Source organism: Arachis hypogaea, chromosome 11 (genome assembly GCF_003086295.3).
Source record: "Arachis hypogaea cultivar Tifrunner chromosome 11, arahy.Tifrunner.gnm2.J5K5, whole genome shotgun sequence".
NCBI lineage: Eukaryota > Viridiplantae > Streptophyta > Magnoliopsida > Fabales > Fabaceae > Arachis > Arachis hypogaea.
The window spans coordinates 1567139-1591062 of NC_092046.1; the positions used below are offsets into that span (position 1 = coordinate 1567139).

Consider the following 23924-nt stretch of genomic DNA (forward strand, 5'->3'; position numbering starts at 1 on the left):
GTCATATAAAAACAACTCAATTATTATATTACTCTAAACTCTCTTTGATCATGTATCATCTTTAATGAGTTCTAATTTGTTCTTGATCGAAAGTTTCTTAACAAGCATGTACACATTATTACAATCAATCAACCCTAACTAGAATACCCTTAGGATGTGTATGGTAGGATCTATAATTTCACACATCAAAATTATTCATAAAGGTTCTCACTCCAATTTTATTCTTTAATATTAAAGATAATATATTCAATTGGTTCTGATTAAATCTTTGATGTACAGTCTCTGTGTGGTTATAAATGAAGAGAGTTAATCTTTAGTTTCAATTACACTTTTTAGGACATACAATACCTCCCTCACAGTTAAGAACACCATTTTTATACATAGTTATAAGGTGAGTTTTCTGGTGGCATAATTTTAGGTGATTAAGTATGACTGATATTTGACTGGTTAATGACATATTGACATGTGGTAAGTGGTGCGTTTTATCTATAAATGCATCAACTATGCGTTAAAGATTTAAATCTTTTAAATTTTGAATTTTATTTTAGAGGGTAAAATATGATATTTTATCATTTATTTTATAGGTAGGACAAAAAAAAAACATAAAAAAAAAATTATTCAAAAATAAAAGATCATACTTTACTCTCTAAAATAAAAATTCAAAATTTAAACGATCCAAATTCACGCGTCAAAAGGGTCTCTTAGTGTTGAGCGCTTTAAGTTTGTGAGGTTTATTGCAGGAGCAGTGAAGGAATTTTGACTTAAAAAAAATGGCTGCGACATGGGCCGGCTAAAGTGTGAGTGGACAAAAACATTTATTTTAAAAAATAGTTGAATGTCCAAAAAATAGGTTGAGCAAAGAATAAATCTGATTTTTAGAAATGAATTAAAAACTAAGGTGGAGAGGGCAATGTAGAGAGAAAAAAAAACATAAAGAAGGGGAGTTTTATTTATTTTAGGATTAGATTGATAGATTTTTTTAATTATGAAATTTAAAAAAACGAAATAGTTCTTTAAAATTTGAATTGAAAAACCTAAAAAATCCGTGTTAGTACAAAATTTTCTTATATTAATTATAAATAAAATTGGATTCAATTACAAAAAACACGTGTAATTGTTTTTTAAGAAATAATGATTTTTTTATATATAAAAAAATTTAAATATTTTAAGGTAAAAAATTTAGTAAAATAACAAAATGAGAAGTTAATTATCACTAATTTTACAATTTCCATCAAAAGTATATGTTATTATCTTAATTTAAGAGTAATTAATTTTTTATTTTATTATTTTATTATCAACTTTTTTTTAAGAATATATTGATTCATAAGAAAAAAAATCCTTATAATCCTGTTTTCCATCGTATTTCACAAACAATAATCTTTAAATTAATTTGTAAAGAGATATGTGAAAATCAAACCATTTTAATAGATTTTTTTATAATTAAAATGTAACAATGATGTTAGAAACTTATTTTGTAGCTCACTTTTTTTTTTTTAATTTTAAAAAGTACAAATTCTGCAATAATTTATGGTTAAATAAAAATTGCAAAACTGATATAGCATTTAACGATAAGAAGCTGATAAGGATAAACTCATTTTTGGGGGCAGTAAAATTAAATTAGGGGAGACACTAACTTAATTAGTAGTTTTCATCCTTTTGTTTGATATTCCTTTACTAGCAAAGCAAAGTTTGAAACCAATTTCAAAATGTTAGGTAGACAAAAAAAAATAGTCAGAACTTGTCTTATTTAGCATTAATTAATTATCGCAACAATTAATGAATGTTAAATAAGGCAAGTTATGGCTGTTTTTGGCCGATTTTCTTTAGTTACCAAACATTTCCATTTCAAAATACACCATAGACACTGTTTTGGTCTGCCCACCATAGACTCACCTAGTTATAATTGCCTTTTATGGTGACATACTATCTATTTAATTAACATTGATGAGAGATGAACTCCATGAATCATAGGACTGTTCATTTTTTTTTTTAAATAGATTTATTCGTAATGCATAATAGACTGCAAATAGATCAAATTATTCTAAAAAAAATATTTGTCACTACTTCTAAAAGAATAATGATTCCTTTAATTTGTTAAAGCAAATAAGAGAACATGAACTTGTGTTTGGCTAATAACTTAAAGAACAAGAAACATGAGAATTGAATATCATCCAAGAGCTGATCTTGTCATCTCATATGCCAAGAAGCAGGCGGCGTTGGCCGGAACGCTTCGCGCCATGGCCGGGCCGAAACCCTTATAAAGGCCTTTTAAACCTTCGGAAGCTTGAATCTTTCTAAAAGCATCAAAGGAGCCAGAAAACTTTGGGTTCTTGTAATCATCAACTTGGATCACACTCTTAACAACGTCGGTTGGATACACCAAGAACCAAAAGGAGGCTCCGGCCACGCCGCCGGCTAGAATCAGAGATCCTCTGCCTAGTCCGGAAGTGTCAGGGCCCCCTGCAAGCATTTGCTTGATTGCTTCATAGACACCAAACATTATGGCGTTTCCCGGTATCTCGCGGCCCATGGTCGGAATCAAACCTTTGAAAAGCCCTCTCATGCCGCCTTCTGATCTTAGAACTTGCCTCGCCACGTCCATTGGTCCTCCGTACTTCACGGCAGCCACCGCCGCTGTTCCGGTCCCAGCAAGTGCGCTTTGTGCTTGCAGCCTTATCAGATGAACATATATTTTAAAATGTTAGTTAAGTAGGATGGACGGGTGAATGGTATCCTACCCTCTCTAAAGTAATATGTAAATTATCTTTTTTGATGTGTCATATTTTAATTGGGTGTTTATTTTAAATTGAGTTACCTTCTCCAACTCTCTCTAATTGTGTTTACTCCTCCCTACTCATTTGTCATCGTCATTGTGCCTCCTAAGTATCACCGTCTTATTGGATATTTCATTTTCTTCTTCTGTTAGGCCGTCACCGTCTTCCAAAGATATTATTAACTCTCATGAGATTAAAGTAACATCCAATTAAAATATGACACATCAGAAAAGGAGTAACTTACATGTTCTTTTAGAGATGATAGAATAGCATTCACCTAAAAATTAAGTCTTACAAACGGAGAAAATGAGATTGAAGAACCTGCATTTGACAAGTTCAGTGGGGCAAGCAAGGAAGGAAACAGCAACGCCGGCGCCGGCGCCGCAAACAAACTGCTGGCTAACTGAGAGGGGAGCACCAGGTTGGGTCCTGACCAATGCTTCCATCTGTCCTCTAACCGTAAACAGCACGGCATTGAAGGCTGCAACGGTTGCAAGTGGGGCCCCCATACCTTTGTACAAGCCTCTTGGACCTTCAGCTGCTACTGTCTTCTTCACAGCATCAATTGCACCTGAATACTTTGGAGACTGACCGGGTACTGGCGTAGGCTGGCTCTGCAGCTTTACCTTGATGGTGTCGAAGGGGTGGCCGCATATTAGCTGCGCCGCCCCTCCCACCGTCCCCGCCGTGAGGTCCTTCGCCACGTCTCCCATCTGCAAAAGCATGTCATATCAATAAAAGGATAGTCTGGTGCACAAGATTCTAACTCAGTAGAGAGAATCTTTTCGAGATTTGAACCCGTGACCTCGAAGTTATAGCATGTTCTTAGAAAGCTAGACTTAAAAAAGTTGGTTACATGGAATAAACGAAGCTATAATCAGATTAACCAACACATACTTGGACAATTACATTACATAAAAAGGGAAAACAAAAATTCATACATGAACTAATTTTGAAAAATGAAGCCATCAGAATAATTCACATTACTAACAATTAAGTCAAAAGGGGGTGCAGCAGAGAAGGAAAAGAATGGGAATATCCAAAACTTGTTAGAGAGATAAGAAAAAGAAAAAAAGAGTATTGTTATGTATCCAATGAGGGATGGTGCATGCTTTTACTTATTGAAAAGCTTCTAAGGGAATTCAAGAATTAGAACGAGAGAGAGAGAGAAAGAGAGTGGACAAAAGAAAGAGAGAAACAAGTGGCTCAAAAGAGATTCAGATGATAGGAGAATGGAATTTTGTGACTCACAAGGAAAAGATAATATTAGCCACTACTACTCTACTACTCTTTCTTTATTTCTTGCTCCAACACAAGCAGAGGTTGAGGTTAGATTTGGATTTGGATTTAGCCAACACAACTTTTACACATGTGGATTTATGAGTTCCAATTTCTATGGAGCAGCAACTAGCATGTGTGTCACTGGAATTTGAATCCTATCTCTAAATTAGTGAGGGAGTTGATAAAGTAATAAAATAAAGGATTAATCATCATTAATTTTGTAATTTTTACGAGATATGTGGGCTACTATTTTAATTTAAGAGTGATTAACTTTTTATTTTATCACTTTACCAATTTTCTTATTTTAGAGGATTTTGATCTGTAATGATACCTAAGAAAATGCTCAGTGGATCAACTTAGTACCTACTACTAATTACTAATTATTATGTTACTCTGTTATAGATGAAATTATAAATGAAATTATTTGGGCTAGTAGGAATGGAGTTTCAAACAAAATTGAAATATAATCAATATTCAGATCTTAATTTATTAGAAAAAAAATAAAGAAAATAAAATTAATATTAAAAAATTACGATTTATATTGTATCAATTAAATTTGAATTAATTATTTAATCTAATTTGACTCAAATTATTGACTTAAATTGTATGATTTATATCTCATCCAAATTTTAAATTTTAAAATTTTGTCACTTAAATTATACATTATCTAAATTTTAAATATTTTGAAGTTTAATAATTTTAACTTCTCGTTTTTTCAAACTGAATTATATCGATTCCAAATTTTAAATTTTTATAAACAATTTAATACAAATTATACATATTTTAAAAACACATATCAATAAATAATTTATTTATTTAAAAAATGCTTAAATGCATATTTTTATAGAGTTTGTTAGGATAGTTTATCAAATTATTCAAGTGTAATAGTTTTCTGAGCATGAAAAATTTAGTGATATAAATCAACTTGGATTAATCGAAAATTCATTCGTTTAAATAAGTCTCAAACGTTGGAATATGATCTTTGTCCTTCAACAACCTATTAAAATAAAATTTGGTGATATGACTCATTTAAAACATCTTCAATCTTCATAGTATCATGTTTTTTTTTTTTTTTAATGATTAACACCAAAATTAATGCCACATATAATGTCTTTAAAAAAAATGCCACCGCACCTTTCAAAAATCTCACTCCCAAGCATTGCAAGAGCTTTGGTTTAAGGAGAACTCCACCTCTTCTTCTCTATTTTAAATTCGTGACTAAAAATTCAGAAATCTAGTTCGTGTTTTACACGAAACTTCTAATTAAAATCAAGTTATTATAATAGTTTATGCCAGTTTGATATACAAACCCAAAAATATATATATTAAAAAAATTGGTTAGCACAGTTATTAGCATTATTTATTTTTAGCCTGAATATGTCTAATAAGATATATTTATGAAAATCATACATTTAGGTGACAGATAATGGAACCATAATTAAACAAAAATTAAGTCACTTTTAGCAAACTTGACCAAGTCTTTTTGTTTTCCTTAAAAAAATTTCAAATAGGGCTTTAGAATAATGACAAAGCAAAAGAGAAAAAACCAAGTTGGAACTACATAGATTCTCTCAAAATCCAGACAAATCAACTTGGTATTTTCTTGTTCAAGGTTTTGATTCCAAAGACATACATAACAAACTTTTTGGGGAACTCATGAATTTGTTGTGTACATTGTTTAATTTCCATAGCACTGGATTTTAAAGAGTGAATGTTTTTGGAGAAATATTATGGATTAACAAAATCCATCAAGTTTATTTCCTCTGCCAAGAACAAGTCCTCCAAGTTTGAAATTCTATTGGGAAGTTGGTATTTTTTTTTAATCAAAATAATTTTTTTTCTTGGTACAAAAAAAATGAGTTGCTTTGCATGGTGTAATACATCAGACCCAAGGATTAAGAGGTCATTAAGGAGAAGCATTGGGGATTACCATGGAGGAAAAACTCTTGCAGCATTTGCCAACATGTCTTTTAAAACTGGTAATAAATTTTAATTAATCTTTCTAATTATTCAACAAATTTTTTATTATTATTTTTTTAGTTTCTTATTCATGGGCTTTGAGGGGTTTAGGGGATTCAGCAATTAATAATGTATCTCCTATTTTCACATCATCACATGCAAATTAATGTATCATTTCTTGTGCTTTATATTAAATTAAATGTTAGATAATACCACAAATTCACATATATTACTTATAAAAAAATGGGTAATGCTAGAGAGACAAAAAAAACAGCTAAAAACTTGTCTTATTTAGCATTCATTTATTGTCGTAACAATTAACGAATACTAAATAAGGCAAGTTATGACTGTTTTTGGTTGATTTTCTTTGTTTACCAAATATTTTCATAAAAAAATTTGCTGAAAATCTGAACAAATTTTGTGTTGTAGATAGTGGCAAGAGAAAATTTATAGAGGAGATAGCAAGACTTGGAAAAGGGAATATTACCTCAAAAGCTTTTTCATTTAGAGAACTTTGTGCTGCAACTCAAAACTTTCACCCTTCCAATGTGATTGGTGAAGGAGGCTTTGGTAGGGTTTACAAAGGATACCTTAAAAGCACAGATCAAGTAATTACTTCAACTTTAAAAATTATTGTGTTACTCCTTTCATTCGATAATAATTGGTATATCTGAAAATTAATGTATTCGAACATAGTTTATGTTCGAATATACTAATTTTTTTGATATACCAATTTCGTTAATCTGATTGTTATTAATGAACGATCGTTCGATTTATAGCGTTCTAAAGTGTTGTGTGTTGTAATGTAGGTTGTTGCTGTGAAGCAACTTGACAGGAATGGATTTCAAGGGAATAGGGAATTTTTTGTTGAGGTTTTGGTTTTGAGTCTTTTGAAACACCCTAACCTTGTCAACTTGGTAGGTTATTGTGCTGAAGGTGAACAAAGGATTTTGGTGTATGAATACATGGTTAATGGTTCTTTAGAGGATCATTTACTTGGTAAGTAAATATAATTCTTGCATATCAAAAATTAATTTCAATTATTATTCTATTTTAGTAAGATGCTAACACTAAAATTAGAAATTAATTATCATCTAAATATGTATTATATTATATGATTTTCATTTTTCAGACATCGATCCAGACAGAACACCATTGGATTGGCAAACTAGAATAAAAATTGCAGAAGGTGCAGCGAAAGGACTCGAATACTTGCACGAAATAGCAAATCCTCCGGTAATATACCGTGATTTTAAAGCATCAAATATTCTTTTAGACGAAAATTTCAATCCAAAACTATCTGATTTTGGACTCGCCAAAGTTGGTATACTTGGTGATGAAATGGCACAAGTATCCACAAGGGTCATGGGAACCTATGGCTATTGCGCACCCGAGTATGCATCCACAGGACAATTGACTATAAAATCAGATGTTTATAGTTTTGGAGTTGTGTTCTTGGAAATGATCACAGGAAGAAGAGTCATTGATAATTCGCGAAAAACAGAGGAAGCAAACTTAGTCCTTTGGGTATGTTTTGAAACTTTTTTTCTATTAGCTATCAATATTTATATGGATATGCTAAGATGAAGATTCTTTTTTAATCAAGAGTAAAATTGATTTTTTTTATAAGAACAGAAATGTTTGGTAATCAAAGAAAATTAGTCAAAAACAGTCAGAACTTACTTTATTTAGTATTCATTAATTATCGCGACAATTAATGAATGTTAAATAAAACAAATTTTGATTGTTTTTTTTGTCTTCCTAACATTTCTGATATAAAAGATAGGTAAAAAAAAGATAATGTACAATGCACACATTTTGTATAAATTTAGTGAGAATCTTCACTCTTTATTTAATTATACTCTTCACAAAATTTTTTTTTTTTGAGGATTTAACATTGAGTGATTGATTGTGCTCATATATTTTCAGGCACAACCACTTCTAAGAGACAGAAGAAAATTTGTACAAATAGCAGATCCATTGCTAGAAAATAAATACCCCATAAAGGGTTTGTACCAAGCTCTAGCAATAGCAGCAATGTGTCTTCAAGAGGAAGCTGAAACAAGGCCATGGATCAGTGATGTGGTTACTGCTCTTTCCTTTTTAGCAACCAAGAAGGTGGATGGAGACGCTTCCTTAAATGACAATTGTACTCAAGGTGGCGATTTTAGTGGAGACAACAACTCGAATGACGATGAAAATGGCGACGATGGTGATAATAATAAGAATAAAATCCAAGACGAAAACGGAGACAAAGATGAAGAGAAAGATATTAATAATAATAGTGACAATGACGACAACGATAATAATGACGATGTTAAAAGAAACAAAGAATAGTGAAAGGAAATACAATTTTTAGAAGAGACGAAACCATTCTATAATATCGTGAATGTCATATTAACAATTTTTATTACCGTTGATTGGAGTCAAAGCAAACCTATTTTTTTTTTAAACCCCTACATGTGGATTGTGTAAGAATTCGTTTATAGTTCTAGATATTTTTTTTGGTGTCATATTTTTTTTAGTCTATATAGATTAATAATAAAATAACAATAATAAAAAAGATAATTTATGATAGACTACTATTAACATTGTTCATCATCTATGAGGCAGTTATTATCATATAATAAATTTCATTTGTCTATTTCATAACAAACATATATAATTCTTCGTATTTCAGCATGCCTATAATACTTGTAAATTTATAATCCCTATTACACACCCACACACAATTATATCATGCCCTAACACTTTGATCAAAACACACACGCTCGAATCTCCTAAAAAAAACGTATTTAATATAGAATTTCATTTTGATACTAGATGTTTGCTATGGTACGATAATAAATTTATACGTACCGATATGTTTAAAATATAGACAAATAACAATAAGATGTGTGAAATTTATTTTCCACGTCAGCATTTAATTTTTTTTTTTTTAAATATATAGTATATCACAACTTTTACTAAAACACCTTTTTAATTAAATAAAAAAAACATTTATTTATTTAATTTTATAAAAAGACTTAAACATCCTTCCTTTATTTGATTAAACAAAAATATCCTTTTAAATTAATCAAATTTTAGAATTCAATTAATTCTAATTTTATAGTTTCAAATAATTGAAACAACAAAACAAAAACATATTAAAAAAACAAAAAATCAAAATTGTTCTTTATTTGGGTTCAGAAACCTTCTGGTTCACGCCTCTGAAAGTTTCAATCTTCTTCATCTTCTCTCCTCTTCCTATCATCTCTCTGTCTCTCTCTGCTCTTCGATCTCTCTCATTTGTCTCACTGTGCGTGCAAGACGCCATCGTTTTGCTGGGATGCCCTAGCCAATTACCCAACCCAGCAACTTAGCTCCACACAACGGCTAAACGTGAACCCATCCCTCCCATCACCCTCGAGCTCCTCCTTCCTCTCTCCGTCATCAATCTCACTCCCTCATCTCCGTCCATCTCCCGCCGCCGTCGCCGAAACGAGCTTTGAAGCCACCGTCATTATCGTGCAGCTCTGTTCCACCATCATTTTTGTGCAAAGCTGCAGATAGAGAAAGGTGCCTATGATGGCAGGGTACTCAAAGCTGTAGAATATGAAGACATTTGTAAAATAGCACAATGAGTTTAAATATGGGAACGTGTTGGATGCTGGATGCTGCGAATTTCATCATCGATGGTCATTATCCAGTGAGAGAGCTATGGGAACATGCTAGGAACTGCTGGACTAAAATCTTAGCACATGATAGCAGGTCTGTTCTTGTGGTTGCTCACAATGCCGTTAATCAGGCTCTTGTTGCTACATTTGCCTCGATCGCTTAAATCGGATATGTCCGAGTCTTCACTGGCTTTGGTTGTGGTTGTGGTTGTGGGTTGTGACGAAACTTTAAATTAGAGAAAATGTGAATTTCTTCCCATTTGAGATTGTATTTAGGATTGTTATCAAACTATTTTATTAATGCAGATTCCCTAGTTCACCAGTGGCTGGTAGAAAATCTGGTGGAAAATCTGAAAAATTGTTCTTCGAACCGATTTTCAGAATCTTGATCCGTTTATTTGTATCTCTGCCTCCAGATTCACATTAATAAATTACACTTATATTTACTAACGAGTTATAACTTTTTGAATCTCACTCCTATCTTTAGAAAATTTTCACTCATATTTATAAAAATTTTATACATAAAAAATATATAATTTATATTTATATTTATCAAAATTTATACACATAAATTAATATAATTTATATTTATATTTTTCAATATATATATATAAATTAATAAAATTTATTTATTAAAAATAATTTAATATTTATACTGATTAAATAATAATAATAATAAAATATATTAAAAATTACTTCCCAAAGAATATCTCTAATAATAATACTAATAATTTACTTCCCAAAAGAGAGAGTACAAGAAACACGTTGACCGTGAATATTCCGTTTATTAGCCTTATTTTTTTTTCTTCATTCTCTCTCTCTCTCTCTCTCTCTCTGTTTTCCGGTTGAAAGTGAAGAAGCAGGGTTTATGGCCTCCACTCACAAAACCCTCTGTTTCTCTTCTCTTCTATTTTTCTTCCCTCTTTCACCTCAAATAACCCTTTAACACTCCCATATTTACCCTTTTTGCCACTGCTTCAAACCACAAGGTTATAGCTTGAGTTGAGAGTGGTTTGTTGTTGAAGTAGCTGTTGTTATGGCTATGGGGCTCTCAACTCACAGAACCCCTTTGATAAGACCATATTGCCCTTCTTGCTTCCGTGTTGCTCTCTCCTTCTTTGCTTCTCAGTCACACCACAACAGGTTCATTACCAAAGTTCTCATCTTTTCCCCATTCGGTATCTTCAAATTATTATAATACTGAAAAAAAAGGAATTTTCTCTGTCAATGTAATGTTGGGATTTTGATAGAAAATGGAAAGTCACATCTGTTTTTCTTTCTGTTTGTTTGTTTGTTTGTTTGTTTGTTTGTTTGTTTGTTTGCTTAATATTCCTGGTTTTCTTTTTCCCACTATTAATATTGTTCTTATGATTGCTGAATAATGTATAGAACATAGGGTGAGTCTAATGCTGCTAGCTTGTGAATTAGAGGTGGGAAGTTTCTGTTCTAATTTCTAAACATTGCACTAGGTAGTAGTCTTGTGCATTGTGTTGGTTTGTGTGAGTGGTGTGCATAGAATGTTGAGTTGTGTTGGTTATTTGTTTTTGTTTATTATCTCTTCTTAGGAAGTGGATTAGTTGAATTGAATTCATGGAAGCATTTGGTCTGTTTTGGACTACTATTGAGCTGAAATATCTTTTTATTTTCTGGCTTTGATTGGTTTCTCTTTTCAATTTGAATCTTTAAGAGAGTCAATGGTGAATTTCAAGAGTTCAAGTTTGGAAAATCAATCTGGTTTTCTGTTTTTCTTTGTGGTGTTATGCAATCTCTAATTTCCAGTTTCATTACCGGTTTTTGGTATTGTTTTGTTTGCCCTAGGTGATTGTTATTGTCTTGCAACTTCTTCGTGATAAACTGAAGAGTTGAATAGGCTATTACATTGTATTTATTGGTAACTTTTTTTTTCTTTGTATGATATGAACAGGAGAAAAAACAATATTCTCCAAATCAGCACTTCATATAGGAACTCTCTGAAAGACTCATACTGTAAGAAGAGAGGGAATTTTGGGTCGAATAAATGTAACAGTATGGAGTATAACCATAATTTTCTACACAAGATTCCAGTTAATATTTCATCAAGGAAATTTTCAACTGCGTCAACGGCTGGTTTGGCTTCTTGGAATCCGAGATTGTCCGGAATTTCTGCTGATAGCAAAATATGTGCTCGTAGTAGAAAGGCGTGGGAAGAGGCAACAAATAAGATACAGGAAAGTAAAATGATATGCAATGGACTGAACAGGTTTCACCAGAGCAATTCTAGTTATGAATCTAATACATTATCTTCCAATGATTTTGAGGCTGTTCCGAAGAATTTGAGGTGCAATATTGAGCTACAGGGTCGCGGTGGACCTGCCTCGCCTTCTGTGTTGAACAATTCAAATGTTTTTGTAGACACTGAAGAATTTTGCACCCAGTCGATCGTATCTTCACTTGATACAGCTGAAGCGGCTGTTCCTATAATTAACGGCAATCATGGCTTGGATACAACTGCGAAGGCTGCAGCTAACACAACATCTACTAGACAGGAATATCGTACCACTAAATCGAAACTTAAAGACAAGCTTTGTAGTATCTACGAAGATATATTGGTTGTTGATAACATTTCTCTTGCAGAGAAAGTAGCAAAGATGCTTACAGTAAATTACAGGCATCTTATTCATGCTTGTGATACTGAGGTATAAACCTTGACTGTGCTAACTTTTGTTATGGTCGTTCCCTGGTTGCAGTGGTGTTCATGATTTCATCTTTTTCTAACACCTGTATACTCTGAACATAAATTCATTGGAAATTTTCCTATCATTTTATTATAATCTTTCTTCAATTCATTGCACATTAAAAATTGTACGAGTTTCTTGGCAATTTGTATTCACAATTTTTAGGCACATAATATTTTCTTTTTCTCGGTTCATAGGTGGCCAAGATAGATGTCAAGCAAGAAACACCTGTAGATCATGGAGAGATAATATGCTTCAGTATATATTCAGGACCAGAAGCTGATTTTGGAGGTGGAAAATCCTGTATCTGGGTAGATGTTCTTGATGGTGGGGGCCAAGAGATTTTTGATAAATTTGCGAAGTTTTTTAAAGATCCGTCCATAAAAAAGGTGAACTTTTCTTTCATATTGTCCTGCCTTCTGTCTATATTCTTTACCCTATTACTCTTCTCGACATGTAGCACCTCGTAAGCCTTAATGGCTTGATTTCACCTGTGTAAATGATTCTTTTAGAGAGATAAAACCATACCTTTTCCCATCCGATAGCCCAAGTTTAAAGATAAATTGATCCTTGATGTGATATCAGATCCTCTTGTTCAAGTGAGTGCAGTCCGTGCGCCTCTACTCTTATTGATGAACCATGTGAAGAAATTTTCAGCCTTGCAAGTGTTCATCCCTTGTTCTGTAATGAACTAAGTAATTGGTGAAACGATTGTTCTTCTTTATCTTTTCATGTTTCATGTAGAAGGGTTCATGCCTTTTTAGTGAAGCATTTTTCATTCCATAAAAAATTGATACAACAGATCTTGCATCACAAACTCACATTGGCTTTGTGACTTATGTTGAAAATAAATTTTGAAATGTCTAAGTCAATGGTGCTTTTTGTAGGTCTGGCATAACTATAGCTTTGATTGTCATGTTATAGAGAACTACGGATTTAAGGTTTCTGGATTTTATGCTGACACAATGCACATGGCACGACTGTGGGATTCATCAAGACGTTGGGTCGGTGGTTATTCTCTTGAAGCACTTACAGGTGACAAAGAGGTCATGTCTAGGACTACGCTGACTTGTGAAAAGGATTTGATTGGTAAGGTGTCAATGAAAACTATATTTGGTCAGAAAAAGGTGAAGAAAGATGGTTCAGAGGGTAAAATCATTAATATTGCTCCCGTTGAAGTGCTTCAAAGAGATGAACGTATACCTTGGATATGTTACTCATCCTTGGATGCTAGAAGCACTCTAAAGCTTTATGAGAGTCTAAAGAATCATCTATCGGATATGCCTTGGAAATTCGATGGAGTATGTGTTTCAAATAAAACTATGTATGATTTCTATAAGGAATATTGGCAGCCATTCGGTGAGCTTCTAGTGAAAATGGAATCTGAGGGAGTGCTAGTTGATCAGTTTCATCTTCAAGAGATTGAAAAAGTGGCTAAAGCACAGCAAGAGGCCGCTGTTAATAGATTCCGAAAATGGGCATCTAGATATTGCCCTGATGCCAAGTATATGAATGTGGGGAGTGATGTACAGTTGCGGATACTGCTCTTTGGTGGCACGGTTAACAGGTGCACATTATATAAATCTCTTGTGCAGCACTTTTTCTACCTTATAAAATGAGAATTTGGATCTTGAAAATTTTTCTCATACAGTTAAGTTTTGAAGAACCAAGAGATCTTTGTTTTGTTAATATCATCATAATTGTGTCAAATTTTCTATTCCTTAGTTTCTTATTTTGGGGCATAACTGCTTTTACCTCATTCTTCTTAGCTTGAATTCTTGAAATAATTCAATTGAAATCTATAAAATTATTACTTCCATGCTCTCTAAAGTCTGCTTTCTACCTTTTACATTCATGTAAATTTGGTGTCATTACTCTTCCATAGAATAGAAGTCACTCCAAACTTATTCTCTGACTCATCTGTTGGAGGAGAAAATATTTGCATTTCTTTTTTATTCTTTGCTGTTTGCAATCAACTGGTTAAATTATATACATTAGTAAAATTCATTGTCTCATTGCTGCTTATCCGTTACAGGAGAAACCATGACGAGATGATCCCGACTGAGCGGATTTTCAAAATTCCCAATGTTGATAAAGTGATTGAAGAAGGAAAGAAGACTCCAACAAAATATCGTGATATTAAGTTGACTAGCATTGGCTATCCCCTGCGGACTGAGATGTACACGAGTAGTGGTTGGCCCTCAGTTAGTGGTGATGCTTTGAAGGTCTTGGCTGGCAAAGTTTCTGCGGAATATGACTTTGATGTCTTTGATGACGATTGTGACTTGGAACTTGATGATGATTTTCGAAATTCTTATCAAACTGAAGTTAAACCTGTAGAAATAGAAAAATCTGCTTACGGAACAGCCCTTGCTGCTTTTCCAACAATGGAAGAAGGGAGAGAAGCCTGCCATGCAATTGCTTCTTTATGTGAAGTCTGTTCAATTGATTCTCTGATTTCTAACTTCATCCTTCCCTTGCAGGTAATTTCTCTTTTTTCTTACAAAATTTTTGTATTGTTTTCTTTTGCTAGTCTGGTTTTGTTTATCAAATTATCCCAGTAAAAGTTGTTTCAAATGTATCCGAAGGCTAGTACATATTTGTTTTTGCATATCTTCGAGAGGATGGTATATCATAGCATTCATAGATTGTATGTGTATCTTGAACTCTTTTGGAACAATTGTTATTTTTTATTTATTTTTTATATCTTCTATGCATTAGCTTCATTTGTTTTCCGTCGCAGGGACGCAATATATTAGGAAAGGACCACCGTATTCATTGTTCCATAAATATCAATACCGAGACAGGACGCTTATCAGCAAGAAGGCCGAGTCTGCAGGTTCTTCTAACTCCACTCCCTAGACTTACAAGATTCTTTTTAAATGTTTTATATTTTATATATGATAGGTCGTTTTAGTATCGTTTGATTCATATAGTCGATGTCACCTAGTGGGACAACACTTAGCTGTTGGCTATTTGGTTTTGTTGCATTCTCAGCAAATTTATTACAATAATTTGAGCTTAGAATTAGGTAGATGCATTATGAATATTTGAACCAACATTCAAATATGGATATCTCATGGACTAGTTTGAGCATTGGCTTTCTTAATGCAACATGTTTAATCCGACTCACATATAATTCGTAATCAGAATCAACCCGCTCTGGAAAAGGACCGTTACAAAATTCGTCAAGCATTCATAGCTGCTCCTGGGAATTCTCTCATAGTTGCTGATTACGGTCAGGTTAGTAGTTTACGTTCCCATTATAATTCAACAAACAAGAAGAAAATTCATTCAACTGATGTAGGTTTCTCTTTCTTTTTTTTCAGTTGGAACTTAGGATCCTTGCACATCTTGCTAACTGTAAGAGCATGTTGGAAGCCTTTGAAGCTGGCGGAGATTTCCATTCAAGAACTGCAATGAATATGTACCCGTATATTTGTGATGCAGTTAACGAGAAGCAAGTGCTTCTTGAGTGGCATCCTCAGCCTGGTGAAGACAAACCCCCAGTTCCACTCCTGAAGGTAAATCGACTTTCAACATGTCGATGCTAATAACCTTGCATTTCATTTTGACTTATTGGATTTATTTTGACATATTTCATTTCAGGATGCCTTTGCTTCTGAAAGAAGGAAAGCTAAAATGCTTAACTTCTCGATTGCATATGGAAAGACGCCAATCGGGCTTTCTAAGGATTGGAAGGTACCCCAAACTCTGACTTACTGTAAAGGATTTACATGGGGTGAGTGGTTTGATTATCTTAACAAGATTGCACATATTTTTCTTAGGTTTCTGTGAAAGAAGCGAAGAAAACAGTTGACCTTTGGTACAATGATCGAAAAGAGGTGCTGAAATGGCAAGAGGAACGTAAGAAAGAAGCTCTCGAGTCTAGTTGTGTTTACACATTGCTTGGGCGATGTCGTCGGTTCCCTTCGGTTGACCAAGCTACCAACTATCAGAAAGGTCACATCGAGCGAGCAGCTATTAATACTCCAGTGCAGGTCCTTAATTCTCTAAAAATGCATCAATGCTGTAGTACTCTACTATACTTTCAAGTTTGAAGACCAGTTATAATACTCTTGAAACGCGTACTGATCGATCTCTATCTACGGAGCTTTCTCTTCTTACTTTTCTTTATTTGTTGAATGCAACAGGGTAGTGCAGCAGATGTTGCCATGTGTGCTATGTTACAAATTTGGAATAATGAACAGTTGAAGGACCTTGGATGGAAGTTACTTCTACAGGTTAGTGTTTATTTCTTGAATATTCTCCCTTTTTTGTACAACAGTATGTGCTTATATCTTTTTATTAAGTTCTTTTCAAGTAGTTTCATCAATTTGAGTTTCGATTTTTTAAAAATTATAATAATATATTCTACTTATGTTGAAGAAAATGGGATTGGTTAAGTTAGGTTATGGATTCTTTCGTCGAATAACATGAGAAAATCGACGACGTTTTTAGTATTGGATTGCTATAATGAAGAAGAATCCATTCATCTAGTTTTGTAAGATTTGGTTATAAACTTTCTTGTTCCATATATATGCTCAAGCATGTGTAATGACGAAGCAGGTTCATGATGAAGTCATATTGGAAGGGCCAACAGAGTCGGCTGAGGTTGCGAAAGCCATAGTGGTTGAATGCATGTCAAAGCCCTTTAATGGCAAGAATATTCTTAAAGTCGGCCTCTCTGTGGACGCCAAGTGTGCTCAAAACTGGTATGCCGGGAAATAGAAGGTCAGGCGTTGGCGGTGTGGTGGGATAACTTTGCACCCTTTGTTAACAAATCCATGGCTTGTTTTGGGAGAGAGGTGTTAAACCTTCAGGGAGTATTTTCTGTTAAGGTTCTATTGGTGATTTGTAAATTTGTAATCTAAAGATCTATGGAGGCAATGCCTTTATATATGCCCTTCATTGATTTCTAGGAAGATCTTTGTGACTGTAGTTCTGCTGTGTTGTTTTGGTGATGCAAAAGAATTGGGTTTTAACTTGGTGGCTATCCATATGGAGTTGTTTTCATACAAAAATAATAGGTGAAAACCATTAGATGATAATTTAGTCAAATATATCAAATCATTTAACGGTTTTTACCTATTATTTTCACATGAAGATAACGTGAGTAATCAGCTTTTAACTTGGAAAAAATGAAGCAAAGATGCCTATATCAACTGCATTAGCTAGCTGTTCTTACTTCTTATTACTGTTTTTAAATGTACAAATATGGCGTATATCGGATCTTCATGTAAACTGTATCATTTGTATTGTATATAGAGAATGACATTTACTGAATTGTTATCTTTTACAAATTATGAGTGTGATCCGTATTGTCTTAGGCTAATTAGTTCTTGCTTTGGTTCTAATTGTCTTTGTTTGTTTACCATTTTTCCTAATAAATTTAAGAAACAACAATATAAATATATTCATAAAAATGAAAATGTCATGTTAAAGCTTGGTTTTCGATAAATACTCAACAAACACATAAATTGAAAAATTAAAATAAAACCAGATAAAAAAAAAAGAATGAAGTTTTAATAGGTTAAAAAAGGCAGAAAATTGGTTTAAAAAGCTTAAAAAGCTTTAATCTACAAATGTTCCATATTATGTTTAACACATTAGGCATATTTGTAAAAGATTTGGTAGATAATTAAAAGATTTTGCAGCCAGATTCTAACCGCAGACTAATGCTCACATTTTAGGGTTTCAATCTTATGAACACTGCAACTGAGATAAGTGTATGTAGTCCAAGAGAAATTCCACAACAAATAATAATAATTACATGAAAAGATCTGTTCATCTGTCTCGATTTATATTTTATACAATGCTTTTAAGTAGCCTAGTTGAGCACCTCTTCACCACCAAACACTACCCTCTTTGTAATGATATATCCGATAACCAAATATAGCTTATCATATGCCTAAAAAGTTTATTTCTTCCATGAAAACTTACTATTTTCAAAACTTTAACAAATTCTCTCATTAACTAAACTCAAAGAAATATAGCATCAATAGGTTCCATTGTAATGCTGGTTTTTTTTTCCGGTGGAGACTCGAGGAAATCACTCCAATTCAAAAGTCAACTTATGATAGAATTTAACAGATAACATTGTATGCTCTCTATTTGTCATGCTGCTGCAGATCGATTTCCCAGGCCGAGGCCAACTGCAATAGAAGTTGATCTGGTGGCATACCTTCCCATTCCTCAGCTGTGTCAGCTGAGGAAGCTTCATGCAAATTCAGTAAGAGCTCTTTCTTAACTTCCATTGGAATCCCAAAGGTTTCGGGACCATTATCGAACACTATCTCCAACAACTGAATTATGACAATGAAATCAATATTTAAGCCTCAATGAAAGAAATAAAGCAGATAGAAGTAAAGCAGAGGCAGAACTGTTTTCAGCCTAAATATGACATTTTAACCGTCACATAAAATCATCATGAGATTTGATCTTGTGGCGCTTCTTGAATTTCTAAATAATTATAAATTAGTTAGTGAAATCCACAGATAATGGTATTTTATTGTTAAAATTATTTTTCTAAAGAAGATAGATCCACCAGTTTAGGCTCTGGAAAACTACTCAGGACTCCTATATCATCTGTCCCTACCTACTAAATTTGGGAAGTGGAAAGTGTGTTTATTTTCTTATTTTAAATGAGGGGAGAAAAGTTCTTACGACTAGCAACTTTGCATATTCTGGCTCAAAGAAAGGTAATCTAAACAGAAGTCATACCTGTTGAATCCAAGAGAAACAGATATCATGCAGGTTCTGGTCCAGCAAGAATTGTCCGATGGCAGGCATAATCTCACATGCAATCTCATTTGAAAGTTGGTCAATTACAGGACCCGTTCTATCCATAAGTTTTACAAGCAAAAGATCATCTGCAGTGGATAACACTTCTGCGAAGGCCGAATCAATATCACCCACTTGAAGGGCATGCATTGCATTGCTCCAAGAAGTCCAGATGGCATCCCTATCTTGTCCAACATTGTCATCAGCCATAGCTTCTGCAGTCATTTCGGGGATTGCAACTCTTGTTGCTCGAGCTGTTCCATTGTCCTCCCCAGCAACTCGAATCGCTTCCAAGGTAGCTTCATCCTTGGAAGCTTGCCAGACACTTCTTGCAGAAGGCCCCTCTCCAAGCCGAATGGGCAGTGCTGCTTTATCCCAAGCTCTCCTGCTGCCCCCTTGATCACCTTCAGGAACTGATTTTGGTGATCTCGCATCAACAGAACTACCACCAAAAGCCCTCCGTGTGGAAATCTGCCCATTTCTGGAAGCACCATACCCAGGAAAATCCCATCCCTCAGACGTGTCAGATCTCCAAGATGGCCCTCTTCCCCTCATACCTAATGCATTTCCATCTGCTTGAGAAAATCTTTCGCTAAATGGAGTACGTCCATCACCACCTCTTCCATATTTAGCAGTGGAATAGTCATTAAAACCATTATACTTGCTAGAAGGCCTACTGGACCCCTCAAACCCTGTGAAGTTACTACCTCTACGACCAGATGATATCGATAAATCACGTGACATGTCTTCAACAATTCTTTCTAGACCTCGAACTCTGTTCTCTAGTGTCACCATGCCATCATGAGATCCACCCATGAAATCCTGCAAAGTTTTAAAACATTTATCACTTAAAAATAACATATGCCAGAACTATATATATATTTTTAGGCCATGTAGACCATACCTGCAGCATGTTCATCAAATGAACCTGTTGCCTTTCTAGCTGCAGTAGCTGCCTCTGGATGGCCAACCAGTTTCCCCTGTTATTGGAGAAGGATACTTCTGATTGACCGGCAAGATTTGAAGAACCCTCCCTTTGATCAATTTCAGTTCTATCATCAGTATCAAATGCTTTTGCCCTCAGTTCTTTTGCATTCATCCTCTTATCAGGTGCAAAATCATCAAAACTATGTTGTTTGGAATTTCTATCATTGCCTCTGTCTAACATGTGATTGGGGATGTTTCTCTCTTTTGAATCTTTAGCATTAGCCCCAGATTCCTCCTCATTGTTTGAGCTTGAAGAATTGAGACCTCTCCGAGGAAGAACTACTTCCACTGGCAAATCATCCGAACCCCTTCTTTCAAGTTTCTGGAAAAATTCTGGGTTTAATTCTTTATCACTTAAGGCAGGTGCTTTCTTTTTTAATATTACAACCGCTTTCTCTGAGATGCCAGCTGCTTTTGCTTTGCCAGTGGAATCCACATCTGAAGTACCTGCGGGCGACTCCTTTGCTGAAGGATCAATCTTCCTGTCCCCAAGATTTAATTTTGCACTTGTTTCTGGTAAAGGAGATGCACTAGATTTGTCACCATCTAAAGCACAAAAACAGTTGTCAGTAAGGTGAACAAAGACAAAGTGACTAAAAAATAGATTCTGGCAGACAATCCACATATACCTACCACCAGATACAGGCTTTGAATCATCAGGGGATCCATCTCCTTTCCCTGCAATATTTTTCCACAATTGCAATGCCTCCGTCATGCTGTCTCTCACAGGTTTTATCTGAATATCAGGAAAATGTTATTTACATACACAATATATTATGAAAAAACAGAAAAAGAAATGCATCAGCTATTCTACCATGCTTGGACAAATAACCCTCAGCCGCATACATACAAGAGGCATACATAATACTATCATAACTGACACCTGCTAGCCCAGTAACACGACATTTACTAATTACTATAAACTTTCTGTGGGCAATACATTATTCATTTCATGATATTTAAAGAAGACACAATAGAATTCCAGCAATAAAATAAAGTCAATGGAAAAAATCTATTTTATAAGCTCCTGTATTGGTTTGAGGGCAACATGTGTCCATGTCATTATTAAAAGATTTCCTTCCTAGAAATTTTTTATCTTTTTTAAAGAAAAAAAAAATGTAAGCAATGATAGCGTGGATCTTCTGTTCTGATCTTCAGAGAGAGGAGAGAGAGAAGAAATGGGATACCAAGAAGCAAGTTCAACAAGTTATGATAAGAAATTTCACTCAAATACCTTGTCAAACCGGCAATCCTCCAGTACTGCTACCGTAGATGCTGCTCCATCGGCAACCAAACCCCTAGAGTGCAGAGCCAAGGAACTTAATGCGTCAGCCGCTGCTTTACGTGTTGCCCAATCAGTACTGGTAAGGCAGTCATGAATGCTAGGAAGCAAGTGTTCCAAGCTTTGTGGTGTAATTGCTCCAACCTGCAATCAAAACTCAATTACTGCTCAGGTTTCGTACTAGATCTCTTCTCGTCTTTTACTAGCATAAAAGTATAGTTTGTTTATTCAATTTCATTAAATGAAGACAAGGACAGAATTAAAACAGCACTGAAAAGTTGGACAAATGCAACAAGAAATTGACAGATCCAAAATAAAAGAATATGAATATTTTTTGCACTGATCTCTACTTCATCCAGCTAAAGCTGATAAACAATGGCGCCAAATCTTCCAGTGCAGTTCATAAAACCCCATTCCAAACACAAGTCTCATACGGCCATGTCAAACTGAATGTCTAACAAAATTTTTTCAGTTTTATATAATCCTATGAATCAAGTATAACAAATAAACACTACATTCTCGCCTATCTGCCCAAACATACCCTTTGGTCTATAGCTGAATGTCAGCCTTAAAATATAAACCGTAAGTTCCAAACACAATTGACCAACAACTACAGCTACTACTAAACTAAGCCATTTCGCCACTATCTAAGTTCAGATTCAAGAATCAAATGAGACCATTGCATTCTATCATAAACCATTATTGCATACAAGCAATTAAATCCAAGTTATTTATACCAATTTTCAAAAACAGGGTTGAGGGACAACAAAAACGCACTCCAAACTCCACAATTTAGATCAATCAACACATTCACCTAGACCATTTCATTTCATTTTATTCCAAGTTCATCTAAAAACAATGGCTCAAAACTCAAAAGAGGCAATGTGGCAAACCTGTGACAAGCTGGAAACAACAGGCAAGATTGCAGCCTTCGCCAAGAAATTAGGGCTTCCAAGCAGCTTACAGATCCTTGGACAAATCTTCTGGAACGCCGGCACCAGCGCCCCACCACCACCACCATCGCCGCCGGCGGATTCCACCATCTTCGCCAAACAAGCCGCGGCACCAGCCTGAACTCCCTTGTTCTGCTCTCCCATCGCCTCAAACAACGGCCTCACAAACAACGCCACAACCGAACCAGCTCCAGCACCATTATCACCACCACCATTACCATTGCCATTGCTTCCTCCTCTCAAATACTGAGCGGCAAGTGCTCCAACTGCCTCACGGCACGCCTCACGGATGCCGGAATCAGCGTCCTTGAGGCGGCGAACGACGGCAGCGAGGATCTTCGTAAGGTGAGGGACGGCGGCGTCGGGATGGGAAGCGCAAACAAAGGTGAGGAGGCGGAGAGAGTCTTTCTTGACGGCGGGTTTAGGGTCAGCTGATGCGGCGTCGTATAGGGAGTTGAGTATCATTGGAATTGATTCAGGGGAGAGGGTCAAAATGGTCTTTTCGAGGTCTTCGATTGCGATCTGGTGTGTGTCTCGGTCCGAGAGCTTGGAAATGGAAGTTAGGATCCTCTGCTTGAGTTCCACCATAGCAAGGTGGGTAGATAGAGACGAAGCATTTGTTGTTGTTGTTGAAGGCGTTGAAGAAGAGTGTGAGTGTGATTGTGGTGTTTTTGATGAAGAGTGTTGTTGTTGAGAGGGTTTTGTTGTGGGTTTAGAGGTTCGAGTATGAGTCTGGGAACTCATTGTTTTTGTGTCTAGTTTCAAATGCAATGTTGGTGAATGGAGTTTCAGATTTTTTGGAGGGTGCGTTAGGTTGCTTTGGTGAGAGTGAAAGGAAAAGCTCAACCGTTATTCTAGATCTAGGAACATGAAGAAGAAGGCGAAGATGAGCGTGACCTGAGTGAGGGAAAAAAGATACAAGCTTGAGTTTTTTTGAAAAAAATGATCATCATAACAGTTAAGAGAGACATCATTTTGAATAAACAAATCTTTAGAACTGTTTCATTTTAAATTCATTTTTACAATATACTTACTTACTATATCTTATATTCTTCTGTTTCACTAATAATGAGTTTATTATTGCTAATAGACTTTTTCTCTAATTATTTTTTAAATAATAAATTTAAAAATTAATTAGATACAATAATACACCATTAATTATTTATGTAAAATTATTTTATAATAATAGTAATTAGTTAATTAATTTATCAAATTTATTATTTTTAGTGATTAGTTTACTAGCATATATATCAAAGAATATAACATTTGTTTGGGCTTAGTTATCATCACCATCAACATTATAATTGTAATCTTTGCTTTGGAATTCTTTTTCAATAATATTTTTTCCCTTTTGTTTATGTGAATTGCAAGGGAAGGGATATGAGGAAATTTTAGGTATCTTTTGATGGGCCCGTTTGTCTACTATATTACCTAAATACTCTCTTTTAGAATTTAGATTTAGAAGAGGGCCCAGAAACAAATTAACCTCGGTTTAGTTTAATATAAAAGATAAAAGATTCCATTACTTAGATCCA

General features: G+C 34.5%; 4 protein-coding genes across 8 annotated transcripts; 2 read left to right on the forward strand and 2 right to left on the reverse strand.

The window, feature by feature from the left end:
* Positions 1-2064: 2064 nt before the first annotated feature.
* On the reverse strand, positions 2065-4218 carry LOC112719766 (mitochondrial carnitine/acylcarnitine carrier-like protein). 5 transcript variants are annotated; one of them, XM_072207871.1, is made up of 3 exons: positions 4026-4218; positions 3096-3487; positions 2065-2672 (listed from the first exon to the last, which is right to left on the reverse strand). In XM_072207871.1, exons 2-3 carry the CDS (start codon positions 3485-3487, stop codon positions 2168-2170), a joined length of 897 nt encoding a protein of 298 aa, XP_072063972.1. In that variant the 5' UTR covers positions 4026-4218; the 3' UTR covers positions 2065-2167. The 5 variants fall into 5 exon arrangements, with proteins under 5 accessions (XP_072063972.1, XP_025626236.1, XP_072063971.1 ...); XM_025770451.3 differs by having other exon boundaries at positions 3766-4127; XM_072207870.1 differs by having other exon boundaries at positions 3893-4042.
* A 1393-nt stretch (positions 4219-5611) lies between these two features.
* On the forward strand, positions 5612-8527 carry LOC112719765 (probable serine/threonine-protein kinase PBL23). The gene is made up of 5 exons (XM_025770449.3): positions 5612-6034; positions 6444-6622; positions 6824-7013; positions 7147-7541; positions 7944-8527. The coding sequence occupies exons 1-5, from the start codon at positions 5767-5769 to the stop codon at positions 8349-8351; spliced, it is 1440 nt and encodes a 479-aa protein (XP_025626234.1). The 5' UTR covers positions 5612-5766; the 3' UTR covers positions 8352-8527.
* Positions 8528-10423: 1896 nt separating this feature from the next.
* Positions 10424-17670, forward strand: LOC112719764 (DNA polymerase I B, chloroplastic/mitochondrial). Its single transcript, XM_025770448.3, has 12 exons — positions 10424-10813; positions 11595-12345; positions 12582-12773; positions 13272-13951; positions 14420-14867; positions 15128-15223; positions 15535-15627; positions 15714-15908; positions 15994-16086; positions 16173-16385; positions 16539-16628; positions 16954-17670. Exons 1-12 carry the CDS (start codon positions 10707-10709, stop codon positions 17113-17115), a joined length of 3120 nt encoding a protein of 1039 aa, XP_025626233.1. The 5' UTR covers positions 10424-10706; the 3' UTR covers positions 17116-17670.
* A 446-nt stretch (positions 17671-18116) lies between these two features.
* On the reverse strand, positions 18117-23404 carry LOC112719768 (microtubule-associated protein TORTIFOLIA1). Its single transcript, XM_025770452.3, has 6 exons — positions 22330-23404; positions 21389-21580; positions 20788-20890; positions 20072-20700; positions 19108-19989; positions 18117-18689 (listed from the first exon to the last, which is right to left on the reverse strand). Exons 1-6 carry the CDS (start codon positions 23131-23133, stop codon positions 18495-18497), a joined length of 2805 nt encoding a protein of 934 aa, XP_025626237.1. The 5' UTR covers positions 23134-23404; the 3' UTR covers positions 18117-18494.
* Positions 23405-23924: the final 520 nt, after the last annotated feature.

Bases quoted from the DNA above. Each gene is read 5' to 3' on its own strand.
- LOC112719764 (XM_025770448.3), top strand. From the start codon at position 10,707: ATGGCTATGGGGCTCTCAACTCACAGAACCCCTTTGATAAGACCATAT. The intron at 15,628-15,713 runs GTTAGTAGTTTA...CTTTTTTTTCAG, and splicing joins TAGTTGCTGATTACGGTCAG to TTGGAACTTAGGATCCTTGC. The intron at 16,629-16,953 runs GTTAGTGTTTAT...ATGACGAAGCAG, and splicing joins GATGGAAGTTACTTCTACAG to GTTCATGATGAAGTCATATT.
- LOC112719765 (XM_025770449.3), top strand. From the start codon at position 5,767: ATGTTTTTGGAGAAATATTATGGATTAACAAAATCCATCAAGTTTATT. The intron at 6,623-6,823 runs GTAATTACTTCA...GTTGTAATGTAG, and splicing joins ACCTTAAAAGCACAGATCAA to GTTGTTGCTGTGAAGCAACT. The intron at 7,014-7,146 runs GTAAGTAAATAT...TTCATTTTTCAG, and splicing joins TTTAGAGGATCATTTACTTG to ACATCGATCCAGACAGAACA.
- LOC112719766 (XM_025770450.3), bottom strand. From the start codon at position 3,499: ATGCTTTTGCAGATGGGAGACGTGGCGAAGGACCTCACGGCGGGGACG. The intron at 2,673-3,095 runs GTTCTTCAATCT...TCATCTGATAAG, and splicing joins ACTGAACTTGTCAAATGCAG to GCTGCAAGCACAAAGCGCAC.
- LOC112719768 (XM_025770452.3), bottom strand. From the start codon at position 23,133: ATGAGTTCCCAGACTCATACTCGAACCTCTAAACCCACAACAAAACCC. The intron at 21,581-22,329 runs GTTTGCCACATT...TTTTGATTGCAG, and splicing joins TTGTTTCCAGCTTGTCACAG to GTTGGAGCAATTACACCACA. The intron at 20,701-20,787 runs GTAGGTATATGT...TTTGTGCTTTAG, and splicing joins TTCAAAGCCTGTATCTGGTG to ATGGTGACAAATCTAGTGCA.